At 42.4% G+C, this 15,561-nt stretch overlaps 1 protein-coding gene across 14 annotated transcripts in view; it reads right to left on the bottom strand.

Moving 5' to 3' along the window:
• LOC113014908 (triple functional domain protein) overlaps nt 1-9,137 on the bottom strand; it is an 80,413-nt gene extending 71,276 nt beyond the window's left edge. For 3 of the 14 annotated variants that reach the window (XM_080296416.1, XM_080296419.1, XM_080296424.1), the window contains exon 1: nt 8,418-9,072. In XM_080296416.1, the coding sequence (XP_080152542.1) occupies nt 8,418-8,487 (70 nt within the window). In that variant the 5' untranslated portion in view covers nt 8,488-9,072. Of the gene's footprint in view, nt 1-8,417 lie in introns of all 14 variants that reach the window. The other 11 variants (XM_026156732.2, XM_080296415.1, XM_080296417.1 and 8 more) reach the window with 7 other exon arrangements.
• Nucleotides 9,138-15,561: the final 6,424 nt, after the last annotated feature.

The following is a 15,561-nucleotide window of genomic DNA, read 5'->3' as shown; positions in this document are numbered from 1 at the left end:
GCCTTCTGATTGAAAAATTACAGCCTTTATAGTCCAGCCAGTCATCTGTGAGTCGGGTTTTCCGATCGTTTCTGCAGTGGACCCAAAGTCTTTCAGGTCAAACAATAATCTTTCCCTCTTTGTCTGTTACTATGATATTTCCCAATATCCATTTATCCATTTGGCACAGGAGAATTGTGCGTCTAATCTCCTTTCTGGACTGCATTTTAAAATTGCTGATCAGTTGGTTATAATCTCATAAAGTTCTCCCTTTTTTTCCCTTCAATCTATTTGCTCGTAATTGATAAACTTGGTACAGTTAAGACAAGACGACCATTAGAAAGTCACCTCTTGGTTCATCTCATGACATTAATTCAAATTCGACCAGAATAAAAAAATGCTAAAAAGATGGCGGGGGAGCAAATCTTGAGTTGGCACACTAGAACACGTCATTCCGACACTGAACCAGATGACCGGTCTTTACGAGCCTGTGATACGATACACAGATGAGCGGCAAATGCCTTGAGCGGGATGATGCAATGTGCCAGTTGGGCAGAAAGTTTACCCACAGATGTTAAGAGCCAAGCTGACAACCACAGCTGTGTGTTTAGCAACCTCATGCTAAAACCAGAGGCATGGACCTATAGTGACCAGTTGGCCAAAATTATTTGATTTTTTTATATTTTGGAAATGAAGCGCCTCCCAAAGTGTCCATTTAAACAACTCTCTGAGCTCACAGGCTCTCTTCACGCTCTTGATTCGCAGCTAGATTCTTCTTCTGCTTCTTCCAGATAGCTAAAAGCAACCTAATCCAGCCAATTTTTAGGGGTGGATTGCTGGACTGATGAAGGCTGGCTGAAAATACTTAACAAATTGTCCAACCCTAAAGTGCACTTTCTCCCTCTTCTTCTCAGCGTTAATTTACTTTCTCTTTGCCGTCCTTGCTGGTGTGAGATTAGCTGCTTTTATGTGTCTGCGTTGTGATTAAGACGACTGTTTGATGTTAGGATGGCTTTCGCAACCTGTTAATCATTTACCAAAACTTTGACGATAACGCCTCAGCTTTCAACAGATTACAGTTTAAACAAAACAAAACCCTCCCACAAAAAACAAACAAATGAACAAAATATTAGCCTTCCTCTCAAACTGACCTCAGAGCAGATTTAGGGGGTCTGGCTTGCTCTGCAAAATGCCTTTAAAATTTAATGCGCCTGCACCTGTTACAAGGGGTGAAAAAGATTATGTGTTTACTTAGCTACTCATGGGAAATGTAAGCACTTTAAATTATTTAAGCCAAATTTTGCTAGCTGGCTGATTCTCAGCATTTTCTGAGCAAAAACACGAGTATATCACAGGGGTTATTTCTTATTTGGGACATGAAGCAAATGCTGGCACAAAAGCGATCACATATGGCTCTCAGTGATATTATTTGTTGTAGTTTTAGCACCAGATATAAACATTTTTATATGTTGATGAAATCCCTTGAAATTTCCATCCTTATCCACGTGTAAAGACGTTTGCGCCCCTCTCTGCAGCACTAATGGTTTCCAAGTGCCTGAGCTGCTGGTCTTGTTGCCATGTGCTCCGCGTTATATTAGTGCTTCATTTTAAGGGATGAATGCCTTTCTAAGTGAAACATTACATTTTTAATGCCACAATAAAGAGAACAGTTCAAGCAGAAAGAGGCTTTTTTTTATCCTTGTGTTTTAGCCTAATCTCCGGCCCTTTTCAAAAAGGCTTTTTACTCAACCATCCATTTGCTTTTGATTGAAGCTGCTTCGGCAAATAAAAGCTTTAACTCTCATAACCATCATCTTTCCCTCCAGCTGGCTCCCATTTACTCTGCCCTTTTTACTCTCTTCTGCGTGGTTACTTTGAGATGCGTCGACTACCTGATTTTCATGTGTGCCTGAGTAAAACGAAAAACAGCCACCCTGTGTAGTGAAGCAAGGCAGAATGTAGCACGCCGTGACAATACCAACACAAATGACGGGGGTCAGTGGGAACAACAAATTGGGAGAAAGTGCTCGTGTGAGTTAGCGTGAAACGCCATTGACAGAGAACAGTGACTACTGGTTTCACAAAGAGTACTGCGAACCACGTGATGCCCGAGTGCAGAGACGAGTTCCACTTGATTACTCAGACGGAGCATCTCAACATTTGGGTTTCAAACGCACTGATTTCTATATTCTGAAACATTTAATGAATTCTGACTGAATTAAACAGTACAGCCATACACTACACACCTTTGCCATCTTCAGGATGCAAGCTTGTCATGTCTGCATTTGCCCCTTACTGTCCTATTACCTGATATTTGGCAGGTTATAGCTGTTTAATGCAAACACTTATTATTAAAACAAAGAATAAGAAAAAAAAAAACAGGTTAAAGTATATGCCTGTTTAACTGCTCGTTAATGCAAATATCTCATCAGCCAATCATGTGGTAGCAACTCTATGCGTTGGCTTGTAGACAAAGTCAGCAGGACCTGCTGTAGTTCAAACCAGAATGAGGGACTTCAGCAGTGACTTTTAAGTGACTTTGAACGTGGCACGGTTGTTGGTGCCAGATGGGTTGGTCTGAGTATTTCAGGAACTGCTGATCTGCTGGGATTTTCCCACACAACCATCTCTAGGGTTTACAGAGAATGTTCCGGAAAAGAGAAAATATCCAGTGAGCAGCAGTTCTGAATGAAAATGCCCTGTCGATGCCAGAGGTCAGAGGCGAATGGAGGACTCCTTGGAGATGATAGGAAGAGAACAGTAACTCAAATAGCAACTTGTTACAAGCAAGGTGTGCAGAAGAGCTTCTATGCACCAACAACATGCTGAACCTTGAAGCAGATACAGCAGCAGAAGACCACACTGGCCTGTTCTCCTGTCATCTAAGAGCAGGAAGCTGGGGCTCTAACCGGCACAAGTTCACCAAGATTAGCCAACAACAGACTGGAAAAATGTTGTCTGGTTTCAAGAGCTAAAATTTCTGCTGGAACATTTGGATGGTAGGGTCAGAACAACGTGAACCCATGGACCCATCCTGTATTAGTGGTTCGGCGTGGTGATGATGAGATATTTTCTAGGCAGACTTTGATACCAGTTGTGCATCATTCTAACGTCACACCTTGCTGAACATGTCCATCCCTTTATGCCCACTGTGTACCCACAGTCACAAAGCTCAAATCACCTCAAACTGGTTTCATGAAAATGAAAGGGCGTTCACTGTACTCAAATGGGCTCCACAGCCGCCAGATCTCAATCATAGAGATCTGATGGAATGAGAGATTCCCAACATGGACGTGCAGCAACTGTGTGATGCTGTAATGTCAACATAAACCAAAATCTAAGGAATATCTACAGCACCTTGTTGACTCTATGTCTCAAAGAATTAGGGCATTTCGAAAGGCAAATGGTGCCCCTAATACAGTGGCCAATGACTCTACATGCTAGGTTGGTTTTTACAGAGGAGATTTTTGTAGCTAGTTCAACATTTTTATTTAATTCTTCCTCTTACAAGTCTCCAACATTTCTCAGAGAAAGTAAATAGATGCCTCAATTACAAATCAAACTATTGATTTGCTGATTTGCATTGATAAAAATTCAAATTGCAAATAGAAAGAAATGTAGAAAAATAAACCAGTTTGTGCAAATGAATGCAGTAAATAAAACTGATAAACTTAAATTTTAATAACTTGATCAATTAAAGAACAGAATTAATACCACTTCTTTGTTTAATTCATCTAGTCATTTATTTTGGATTTTGGCCGCTCTAGGCTAAAAGAGCAAAACAAAGTGACAACAACCTTAGCCTTGACTTATTTGTCTGTATTGATCTGCGATGCACCAATCCTTTCGTTTGCCTCCATCCAACAAACACGGGATGATAAAAGAAATCTGCTTTGTGCAGCATTAGGCTTTAGCCTCTGCTCTGCGTCTGACTTGGCAGCTTTAAGCCTGGAGGAAACCTTCACTGAGGGACCTCAATCAGTCTCCATCTCCTGGATCAATATCCATTAGTCTCAGAGAGAGCGCATGTGTGTGTGTGTTCGCATTGAGCGTGTGCAGAGATCTCAACCTGGGTGAATGGGCCTGAGTCATAAATGCAAACTCTGGATCACATTTCTCCCTCCCTCTTTCCCTGCTTGTCTGTTTCACTCAATTTCTTGCACACACAGACGCACACAAACACACGTACACACTGGTGTCCATTCAAACACAGGCCGACGTTATGAACGGCACTTTGTAGCCTCTAAATGTTCATTCACGAGGGGCCAGTAGTGAGGACTGTAAATTTTCCCGCTGCGAATGGTGCCCCAGCACTACCAACAAGTAATAAATGTATGAAACTGACACCAAATCAATCTCTGAGTCATCGTCGGTGTAGCTAAAGATACATTTGGAGTGGAATAATTTGAGGATTGACAACATGCCACAACAAAGCTCCCTGTATCACAGCTCTGAGGCCTTGGTATTAATTCCAGTCTGGGAGACAGAGAGGAAAGAGATAGACAGAGACGCAGGGAAGCATTTTTCTTTTTTAATATTAGTTGTCATTTTGCATCAGGACGGAGAGGACCGACACGACGCAGCATGAACGAACAGGGAGGGAAAACATGAAACAGACATCGGCAAATGAACGCTCAGCCAGCAGGCAGAGAGACAGACGGACGGATGGAAGGCGAGAAAGGAAAGAGAGAAGACATGGGAAAGACAAAGAAACCAAACGCTAAAGGATGGAAAAAAAGAGACGAGGATGGAGCTGGGGACGGAAAGAAAAAAAAAAAAAAGCATAGCCTGCCCTGTGGCGAGACACTCAAACCTGTCAGAACAAGATTCCCACAAGTTCAGCAGCAAAACAAAAAAGGTGGAGAGCCCGAACGTGACACTTAAGCTCCCACCGAGCTGGCTGTATAAAGACAGTGGTAGGCTGAGGCCTGTATTAGTTTCAATACTGGTTTCACTACAGACATGGCTGACTCACAGCAATACAGGGATGCTCCATTTAAAAATGGTTTGAAACAATAAGAAAAAGCTCATTTATTATCAGACAGAACAGAGAAAGCTCAAGGAAGTGGAGACTGCACAGTGTGAACCAGCATATCAGACAAATAAGCATTTCCTTATACCCTAAAGAGCTGCACACTGGACGTGGCTCGCAGGTTGTTACCCAGTCCAGTTACATTTACAGTAAATCTCCATCCATAACTAGAATGATCTCATAAAGTAGGTGGTCTTGTCAATCACTGTCCTGCTGAAAGCAACCCTGTAAGTGCCGGACACACGGGCACTGAAACCTTTCCACTAGTACCTACTCGACTTGGCTCACCTTCGTTTTAGGATCTTCCACTCATATTCATATACGAGAAGTATTGTTGAAATTGCCCTTCATTTCACGAAAATAAATATACTTGAGGGATTAAAAGTGTAGCTAAACTTCTGGTGCGGCCGACTCCTGATCAAAGTGGGCTTTAGTAAGGAAAACTGAGAATGTGCCGACTAAGAAAGTCTGGATGGATACAGATGTTTGATATTGTTTTTATACCTCCTTAATTTTTCTGTGTAATAATTAAGTTCCCCAATAAAACAGACCAGTTGTTGGGCATGAAGTCTTTCAGCTCTTAACTACAGTAAACTCTGAAAACTGAACTGACATAAACAAATATCAGCCGTCGATTTCAGACAAGAGGCCTAGTATCGGTATCACATCAGCTCATTTCTAAGGAAAAACAGGGATATACTTTCCCTTAACACAAACGGATACACACTCTTGTCACTCTTAGCTTCACATAGTGTTAAAAATCAGAAATAGTCGCCTAAAGTTTAAGGTTAGTGCTTGAACACAGGCAGGATTTGAATCTCTGCCCATTGACAGGTTGATTGAACGCATCAAGTACAGACTGGCCTGAAATATAAATGACACTGGTGTTAAAATATTCATACGATTAAACAAAGCCAGCTGCAGATAATGGCACGAAATGTTCATTCGCGACCGTCGAGTGTGTGATTTCTTCTCACTGTATCAACAATTTCAGTTCTAATAATTCGACAGAGGCAGCCCAAACCATGCTAAGTTCAACCCCAAGCTCACACACACAACACAAGCTAATTATCGCTCTCACTGCTTCTCGCAGACAAACAAAAGTTAATATAAGGCTGAAGAGCTCTTTTGGTAACTAAAGAGCTATTTCTAAACTACAAATTAAAACTGGAGCAGATGGGCTTGTGGTAATAAGAACAGGGGGTGGGGTGGGGGGCATATCTAGAAATTTCAATTATACAATAAATAAATTAGGAACGGATCCGATTAACAGTGAGGCAGAATGGCTGCAGCTGTGCAACATCAACAAAAACACACAAAGTGCGGTCGTTAGCGAGTTACAGGATGCCTCTTCTTGCCTCTCTTTCCTTAAGAGGAAGCCATCAGATCAGCTCAATACGGATACCAAACTTCCCTCTGTGGCTTATTATCTCACTAGACACAAAACCACAGGAGCCGAGGAGGCTGAATGTCAATACGCTGCATTCTCATCCTTGTTTACAGCCCCTCTAAAGTGTACTTCAAAATCTACCAGACATGATGCTGTAGTAGAACATGCAGTAATTTTTGGCAGAGTACATTAGCACCCGCTGCATTTTATTCCTCATACACTTCACTGTTGTATATTTCTGTGTCAGGTACTAAAATGCATAGCACCTGAAAACAAACAAACAAACTGCAGATACCATTACACATGATACGCAACCAACAACCGATTCACTAAGAAGAAATGGTTTTAGCGCTTCTCAGCAGGTTACTCTTACAAACTTGCAGCGTGCAACAGTAACCACTGGGGTGTATTTAAGTGGAGTTAGATGATGACACTTGCAGACATGACATCAAGCACTGGATCTCAATCAGCAGCCCCTCTGAGACGAGCTAAGGGTTATCCAGCACATGCAAGAGGATTTTCAACGGGATTTTCACATGAAAGACCCACAAACACTGCAGGCAGACCTTCAGCATTTCATTCGAGTATATTGTGATTATCTGTACAAACTGTGTGTTTCATGCTGCACGTTTACTGACAGCCATGCATAACAAACGCCATCCTTGAGTCACGTTTTCACGGTGTCAAATCGTGAAAGTGATATCAAATCGTACGGCCTGTATTCCACTGTGCTCAGACGTCCGGTAGTGTCCCCAGGAATTAACATGTTTTATGAGCTATTGTTGGAGCCGATGCAATGACTGTAGGCCCGTGTTAAGACTTCAACACAGTCCTCGCTGACAAATTAGCCTGCTTAGCTAATGCTAGCGATTATGCACATGCGACGGGGTAACATCTTTATATTGAGATAATAAAGTGTGTGTTACATGGAGAAATGTGTGTCACTGACATTCGGAGGTTTGACCGAGGAAAAAGACGCTTTCGCTTCTGCTAGCCATGTTACAAAACTAGCTTATCCTGCACAGTGCACACCCAGGCTATACGTGCCACGCCGGGTATTGTTTACATAGCTTGCGCCGTTGTGCTATTTTTTTGACAGCATGGAAAACTACAAACAAAACCGACTTGACGGAATACCAAAGCTAAGCGGACACTCCTCATATACGTTTCCTCCCAATACACAAAAAAAACCACCCACCAACAAACCAGCTTTAACTGCCAGGCTAACTAAGCTAAACCAGCTAGCGAACAGGATTCACCAAATCTGATCAGGATTCACTAGCTCTGAGGTTAGCAGCACTGGTAGCTGCTGTTGGAATAAGCAAGCTCCTGGGTCTATTATCGGACAGCTGTGTACGGCTCCATGTCTCTTTCTAATAAACTCTAAAACTACTCCGCTAGCTTAAACCTAAATATACATTAAAGTTGTCCCACTTTAACGCTTAATTAACACCAATAACCAAAAGTCGGCAGAATCCAAACCAGTCAGGCTGCGTTTGAATAGAAAACGCATATTTACAATTGCTGTTTTACCCCCTTCTTTTATTTCTCCTAACGCCAGCCTGTGCCATTTCACTTATTTTTGCTGTCAGTTTACATCGATGTGAGTGGTTTTAAGTTATTGGATCGGGAGGTTGGTAACACGGAGTGCTGCACTTCTTAAAATACTGCAATATCTAGGCGAGGTGTCCGGAGATGGAACTCTGGTCATTAGCAACCCGGCAAGCGTTGTCTTTCCATAGTCTGGTTGAGCTATAGGATGCAGCTGCTCAGAAAAGGAAGTCAAGGAACATATTTCGGAGATGCCCGCAGCTGTGTGGGTCACTGGCATTTATTGTGAGTTTCATTTATGTCGACAGTTATGAAATTCAATGGCTAAAACCTCCCATATTCTTCACTGTGCGAGCCCCAAACCTTTCAACATGGACAGGAAAAAATGTCCCTCACAGAGCTGGACCAGAGGAGAGCTCTCCGCGGAGCTCAGTCCGACCTCTCCCACTCTTTTCCTGGGCTTACCGGTTTTGAAGAACGCCTCTATGTCGCTGGCGTCCTTCGTGGTCTCATCCGCTCCTTCCCCGGAGCTCATGGCTGCCACAACCCGAATCTGGAGCTCGGTATCTCCCAAGTAGAGCCCCCCAAAATATCGACAAAAAGATGGCACACAATCACTCCTGTCCTGACAAAAGCGTCATTAAAGCCACACGGACGGTTGCGGGGAGTCGTTGACGCTAGCAGTGCCATCTGCAGACCTCCATCTTAGGGTAACGTAATTGGAAACGATCAGCCGGGGGCACCGGGTTCCTCCTCGGAGTGGAGCCGAGGGGAGAGTCGCTGGAGCGGTGACGAGAGGGGGGGACGGGAGGGGCTGGGTCGCTGCTCGGTGAATCTCCGTAAGCTTTCGGAAATGAGCAGAGGCTGGGTCATCGACGAACGACGGCGGTCACAGTTAACGCGTGTGCGACCAACTTACGGCGAAATATAGGTCAAAAAAGCCGACACACAAACACTGAAAAGAAAATAAAGTCCGACGGTTGTGGTAAATACGTAAAAAGGACCCGTTTAAAAGCTGTCTAACCCACACTTTCGGGGAAAGCACCAACTTTTATGGAGAAAAAATACAACCGTTCCACATGGTTCAAGTGCTCCTGATTGTTTCAGCGACTCAACCATAAAAAGTGTATAAATGTTACGTTAGCCTACTGAAAGCAAAGAGCAGAGATAAGATAACCTCCCGGATACAGCCATACATGAAAGGTCCTCTGTTTTGATTCAGGCCATCTCATGATAATATTTTCCCGGAGCGCTGATTGTGACCTGGACTACTCACGCCATCTGCCGGCCAATCCTGGAAGTGCTGCTGTATCAAGCAAGACATTTACCCCCCCACTATAACGTCTACAGCAGGGGTGTCAAACATAAGACCCCGGGGCCAGAATCGGCCCCTCAAAACACTCCCACTTGGCCTACTGGACTATATTTTAATACATTTTACAGCTTGTCTTACTGATAAACACTTCCTCCAGTCTTTCATACTACACCAAAGTAACACATACGTGACAGAAAAGTTCTTTTTTTTCTCAACTGCTTCACAGTATGTGGCAAAGCTGCTGTAATATGTTAAGAATGTGTCTCAACATTTATACTTTTCTTCAAAGATTTAATTTAATTCACTGAAATGAGCATGTGCATGTGTCCTAATACAGGTTGTGCTTTTCTATCGGATGGTACTTGATGGGCTGTCCTCCATAAAAGAGCAAAGTAGACAGCTGCAAAAGAAAAAAAGTGCATTTTTGAGTCAATATCCAGCCAAATTTGATGGAAAACAACAACAGTGAAGTATAGAGCTGCAGAAAACAATGTACAGTGACAGATAAATTGTAAATACATAACAAGAACTAAAAAGTAGCATTATAACTGATGGTATTCCTTATTTTCCTTATATGAAATTCAATCAAAACAAAATGAATTACAAACATAGAATTACTAAATTATTAAGTAAGCTCATAAAACAAATAAAACAACCAAAACACATCCAACATACCACTTATTCTATGTTTATAATAAGTTGTTTGTTTGTTTTTTAGAAATAACACAAGTATGGCTCACCCATAGAATAACGTTTAAACTATGTAATGCGTGGTTTTCATCAGCTTACCACTGGTAGCTTTGATGTGACGACCACAAGTGTGGGAGCAGGTTAGGAGCAAAAAACTCAAATTTCCCAAATTCAGTAAAAACACTGAAGTTTGAAATGCTCCAGGCCATTATTGATTGGTCAGATGCAAATATGTCACTATCTGTCGCACAACCTGATCTTTGCTGATTGGCTGGGAGAAATCCATGTTTTTCTAATAATCTCACAGTGGGTCATGTGGAGGGATAACTTAATCATGTCTGCACTATATTTGTGAATAAGAGTCATGGTTCATTGTTTTTTGATGACAAGCAACAAAATAGCAGGAAGCTATGAAAGCTGAGCTGTAACTGTGGTGAGGGGCACTGGTGTCAAATGAAGATTTGAGCTGCAGTAAAGGCAGGATTCATGTGCATTTTTGTGAAATGAAGATTGATGAAGTAATGTAAAACATTCAGATACATCCAGATGAACAAATGGATGACATAAGGTCTTATAAGACTGAGCCATCACTTGACTCTGCGAGGGACAGCAGGCCTGACCGAGAACATAGCTTGAGCTCATCAAGCAGAGGTCTTCCAGCTTCACACAGCTGATGTTTCAGTTTAAAGTAGACTGGTTTTGCTCCCTTTGCCCTTCCTTTGAGCTCGCTTTCTTCTGATTGGCCTCTCACAGGCCAAAGCCTTGAACAGCAGCTGGGTGTGGCTACTGTGACTCACACTAACCTAGGTGTTCATTGTTTGTATGGTTTCTAAGCTCATCTTCTCTCTTTCCTTTCACTCTAACCGGTTAAGTCGGACGTCTGTCGAGCCAGAGGCTGGTTCTTCCTGTCTCTAGGAAGTGTTGTTGTTGTGTTTTTATGCTTGCTTACACAAGGAGGACCAGTTTGTTTTCTATAACATGAACATTTCTGTGTAACCTGTGAAAGTAATACACAAACAGACCCTTACCTCCTACACCCATATACGCAGCATGCTATCAAATAATTGAGCAAGTGAAAACAGTTATATTGACGTCTGAGGAGGTGTAGTGTCCCACAGCAAAATTGATTTATCAGTGGGATGACATTATAATGTACTCCTGACTGGAGTTCAGCATGAAAGTGACCTTTAGCTGTAATGTATTCGCTGCACTAGGTTCAGGACTGGAGATGCTCTGCAGTCTTTCCTCTGAAGCAGCTGTTAACAACATGATTTCAAATGCAGATCTACAAGTAAAGATGCATTTTTACCTGTGTTTGCAAAATGAGAAAAAAAACAACAAAACAAAAACAAACTATGATGCATGTGCTCACAGTTTACGGCCTTTTACGTGTAGAATTCAACTTTGGACCGAGTTTATTTTTTCTGCCCATTCATTCATTAACAAAAAGTAAAAAAAAAAAAAATCCCTCTGAAATGAGAACTATTCTTGTTCCTTGTCTCACTTTAAAACAGGTGTGTCAAACATCAGGTCTTGGGGTCAGAAATAGCCCACCAGAGACTCCAATCTGGTCCGCTGGACGACTTCGGAAAACATGCAGGAGGGCAGACATTTGAGACTGTATTTTCCTAGGTTTTAAAGCTTTTATTAATGATAAAGACTTCCTCCATGGGTGCTCACACTTCACCAGTGGTAATAAGTAATACATAAACAATTAACTAACAGGGAGTTTCTGTTTTTCCACAATCTAGTACAGACATTTATGACATTTACATTGGCTCTAGCCCACTTAAGAGCAAAGTGAAATTAGGTTGACACCTGTGCTTTAAAGCAGATGATGAGTGTCAGTGGCTTAATGTGCATCCACTACAGCTGATGTCATTCCCAGCCTCTTACCTGTAAACCCAGTAAGACAAAGACCATGTCGGAGTTTGTGTTAAACATCACAGACCTCTGTGCTGATATCATAAGAAATAAATGATCTTCTTCGCTCACCAACAGCTGATTTAAATAAAGTATGTTGGCATTTTAAATCAGCAAGTGAAGCTCATTTATTACCTACTTTGCCTTCTTATGCAGGCGCTCATGTGTTGCTTGTGAAACATCCAGAAGGGGGCAGGCTGACACTAGTGACTGACTGGTCTTCTTCCACATGGGTATGTAAGGTTTTACATATCAGGATATAATAAACATCATGTGGTTCTTAGCGGGCCTTAAAATGAGGGTGAGTGGCATCCAAGTGCTGCTAATCAACTGCATTTGATAAACTGATTAAGGTGGAAAAATATCATCAATGACCTTAAGGAAGCTGTCTGGCTCATCTACAGAAGACCTTTTCCAAACATTCTGAACAGAAAGAGATTATTCAGGAGCGGTGAACATTAAAGCTTGTTGCCAACCTTCCCAGCAGTGGATGTCTCGGTGAATTCACCCCAAGGTCAGACCAGCCAGTGCTCAGAGAAACTACAAAAAACCCAAGACTCTACAGGCCTCAGTTATGTTAAATGTTAGATTTCATGACAGTACAGTTAGAAAGAGACTGAACATGTATGGTCTGATTTGAAAGGTTTCCAGGAAAAAGCCTCTTTTCTCTAAAAAGAACATGGCAGCGCAGCTTAGGTTTGCAAAGTTGCATCCGAACAAACCCTAAGACTTCTGAATCTTCTCAATGCTTGGCGATAATGCACAGAGTCGTGTTTGCAAAGAAACAAACATGCCATATCAGCACAAACACAGCCACGGGACCTGGACACTGTGCCGTCACTGAGTCGGCCATGATGTCCTCTGTGTACCAAAGTCCAAGGAGCTTGGAAAGAAAAGTGTCTGGACTTCTTTAAGTTTCTTCAAGTTCTCAGATGAAAGGAAGAAACTTAAAGTCCAGATACTTTTCTTTCCAAGCTCCTTAGACTATGATGACCTGGATGACTGAGAACTTTCACAGACACTTTGTATACCAAAGTATTCTAGAGTCAAATGTGTGAGGCCATCTCTCTTAAAGCTAACACTTGGCCGAGCAGCCGTTCTACAGCAGCATGGCTGGAAAAGACAAGAATCAAGGTGTTGCAATGGCACAATCAAAGTCCACACTTTAACCCCGTTAATGTAGCAGGACCTTAAGAGAGCTGTGGATAAACAAATGCTTGCAAACCTCATTGAAGTGAAGCAACACTGTAAAGAAGAGTAGGCCAAAATCCCTCCACAACAATGGGAGAGACTAAAACTTTCAAACTTAACTGAGAGAGGAGGTACTTGCTTTTAAATTAAGCGGCTGTTATTAATGATTTAAATTTTTTTTTTTTTTTAAAAGAGCTCGAAATCTCTTGCAAAATTCTTCTCATATAACCTTTTTGTCTCTTCTTTGAACAAGAAACTACACCAATAAAGACATCATGCCTGGAGAGATATGTGACCAGTCAGTTAAAGGTTGCAACTTTCGCTAAAATCTTGTTTTCAGCGTGAACCAAACTGCTTTTGTATTGATACTGAATGAGAAAAACAATTTTGAAGGCCTTTAATTGTGAGTCCAAAGTTGATTTCGTTAGTACTTTAAATCAGTTTGGATTAGAATTTAAAGTGATGCCTGTATCGTTTCTAATTAGCATTTCATGAGTCATTTGCTGCTCAGGTGAGTTATCATTCTGTACAACGCTTCTGCAAGAAAAACCCCTCATCATCAGCTGAAGCTGTGCATCCGGCCTCGCACAGATGAGGACTTCAAATACCCAACGCTGCTCTGAATGACATAAACCAGGTGGATATGCCACATTTCATTCCGCATTAATAAAACACGATGTGAAGAGATGGGATGAAACTATACAGATGAGAACGCGGCTCTGTGGTGGTGATCTCTATTTAATAACTCGGAACCACCAAACGGCTGACTCCTTCCTTCAGGTTGTTTCATTCCCACAGTAACCCCTGCCAAATAGCAATATATCCCTCTGAAATGTCAGCAGTAATTACTCCTGTGCTCTGAGACAACCTCTGAAATGAAATGAAAGGAAGCGGGAAGTGATGGGGCTCTGTCTGTCCCCCCCCCCCCCCCACCTTTTGTTTGCACATCCCCGACTTTCCTCTACGTCACGCCTATTGAACTGTGCCACCGAACCTCTGCGTCAGAACCCGGGCTCCCCAGATCTGCTGCAGTCAGGGCCAGCTAACAGCAGAACGGTGTCCTCTCATTGGCCGTCTCCTGCTCCTCCGTAACAGTTACGTGGAAGGAGAGAAAGACAAAAGGGTGGGTGAGACTGGCACAGCCACAGAAACAGAAGGTGTGTCAGTGCATCACGGCTGCTAAATGGAAAAAGGCTGAGAGGTTAACTGGACTGTCATGTCTCTAACAAAAAGCTTTATTTCAGTTGACTATTACTGTGCAAGACACACACGTGCACACTCTGCACACTGATAGATTAAAGCGTGCATGTGCGAGAAGCTCCTTTTGTGGTCATTTCTGTGCAAAAGTTAGTGTTTTGTCCCATCATAAAGAGACTGCTTTGGTAGCACGTGCAAATGTTTTAGGAAATGTAGACAGGTGACTGAGTTGTCTACAATTTGGATGGACCAATATCGGTCGCTGAAGAAAACAGACAGCGTTCCAATATGTGCTGACATTTCTCTGTATAACTGTCAAAATCTGCAGGGGCCAGTGGTATAAAATACAACAGCAGCATGCAGGAGATTCAACAAAACACCAGCATTAACCTGGGAAAGGCTGTAACTCGCCCAGAATCTTTCCTCCATGTTTTTGAGTCACTGAATAAACCGTTTCCTCCAAAATGACAGCACATTTTGACAACATATAACCCGGGGTGATCAAAATGTTTGAGAAGGAATCTGGAAGAGTGCTCCTTCACTGACACCGAGTGTGCTGTCTTTAAACGAGGACATTTCTAAATAAAACTAACCTCTGTCGTGGATCAGAGGGAATACTCTTAAGATGCTGATTTCCACAGCATGTTGCTATATTTAGAAAAAAGAGCACTTATGTTTGCATAAACTGAGAGGAAAAATATTTGCCTTTTTTAAATATTTATGTTTGAATTTTGCTTTTAACTGACAGTTGAGCAGTGATGAGCAGATAGAAAGGGAGGGCAGGCGGAGGCATACAGCAGACGGCCTCAGATCGGGGCTGATCGGCAGCTGGCAGCAGGTTCGCTCCTCGACCAGTGAGCCAAACTGACACCCGAGGAAAAATATCTTTCATCCAATGGTCACAGTTCAATAAATTATAATAAACAGCCCCCTCCACCCACAGCACACACATCCATCCTCTGCACTCTTCTGTATCTTCTATTCTCTTTCCTTCTCCTTACTAAACTGACTAAGTGACCAATTTATTAGGTATACCTTGCAAATACTAGGCTGGACCCCCTTTTCATGTTTTAATGCAGATTTTACAGCTGCACATCCACGATCTGAGTCCCCCACTCCAGCTCAACCCAAAGATGCTCTACTGTGGAGGTCGTTTGAGTACAGCCTCAAACGGCCTCCACAGTAGGAGGAGGCCGTCTCAAACTGGTTTCCTGAACACTGTCGTGTTCAGGAAACCAGTTTGAGATGATTATTTGGAAGCAGCCATCCAAAGATGGTCAGCATCAATACTCA

The sequence above is a fragment of the Astatotilapia calliptera genome, chromosome 22, assembly GCF_964374335.1.
Source record: "Astatotilapia calliptera chromosome 22, fAstCal68.1, whole genome shotgun sequence".
Classification (NCBI taxonomy): domain Eukaryota; kingdom Metazoa; phylum Chordata; class Actinopteri; order Cichliformes; family Cichlidae; genus Astatotilapia; species Astatotilapia calliptera.
This window is presented reverse-complemented; position numbering and strand designations above follow the sequence as displayed.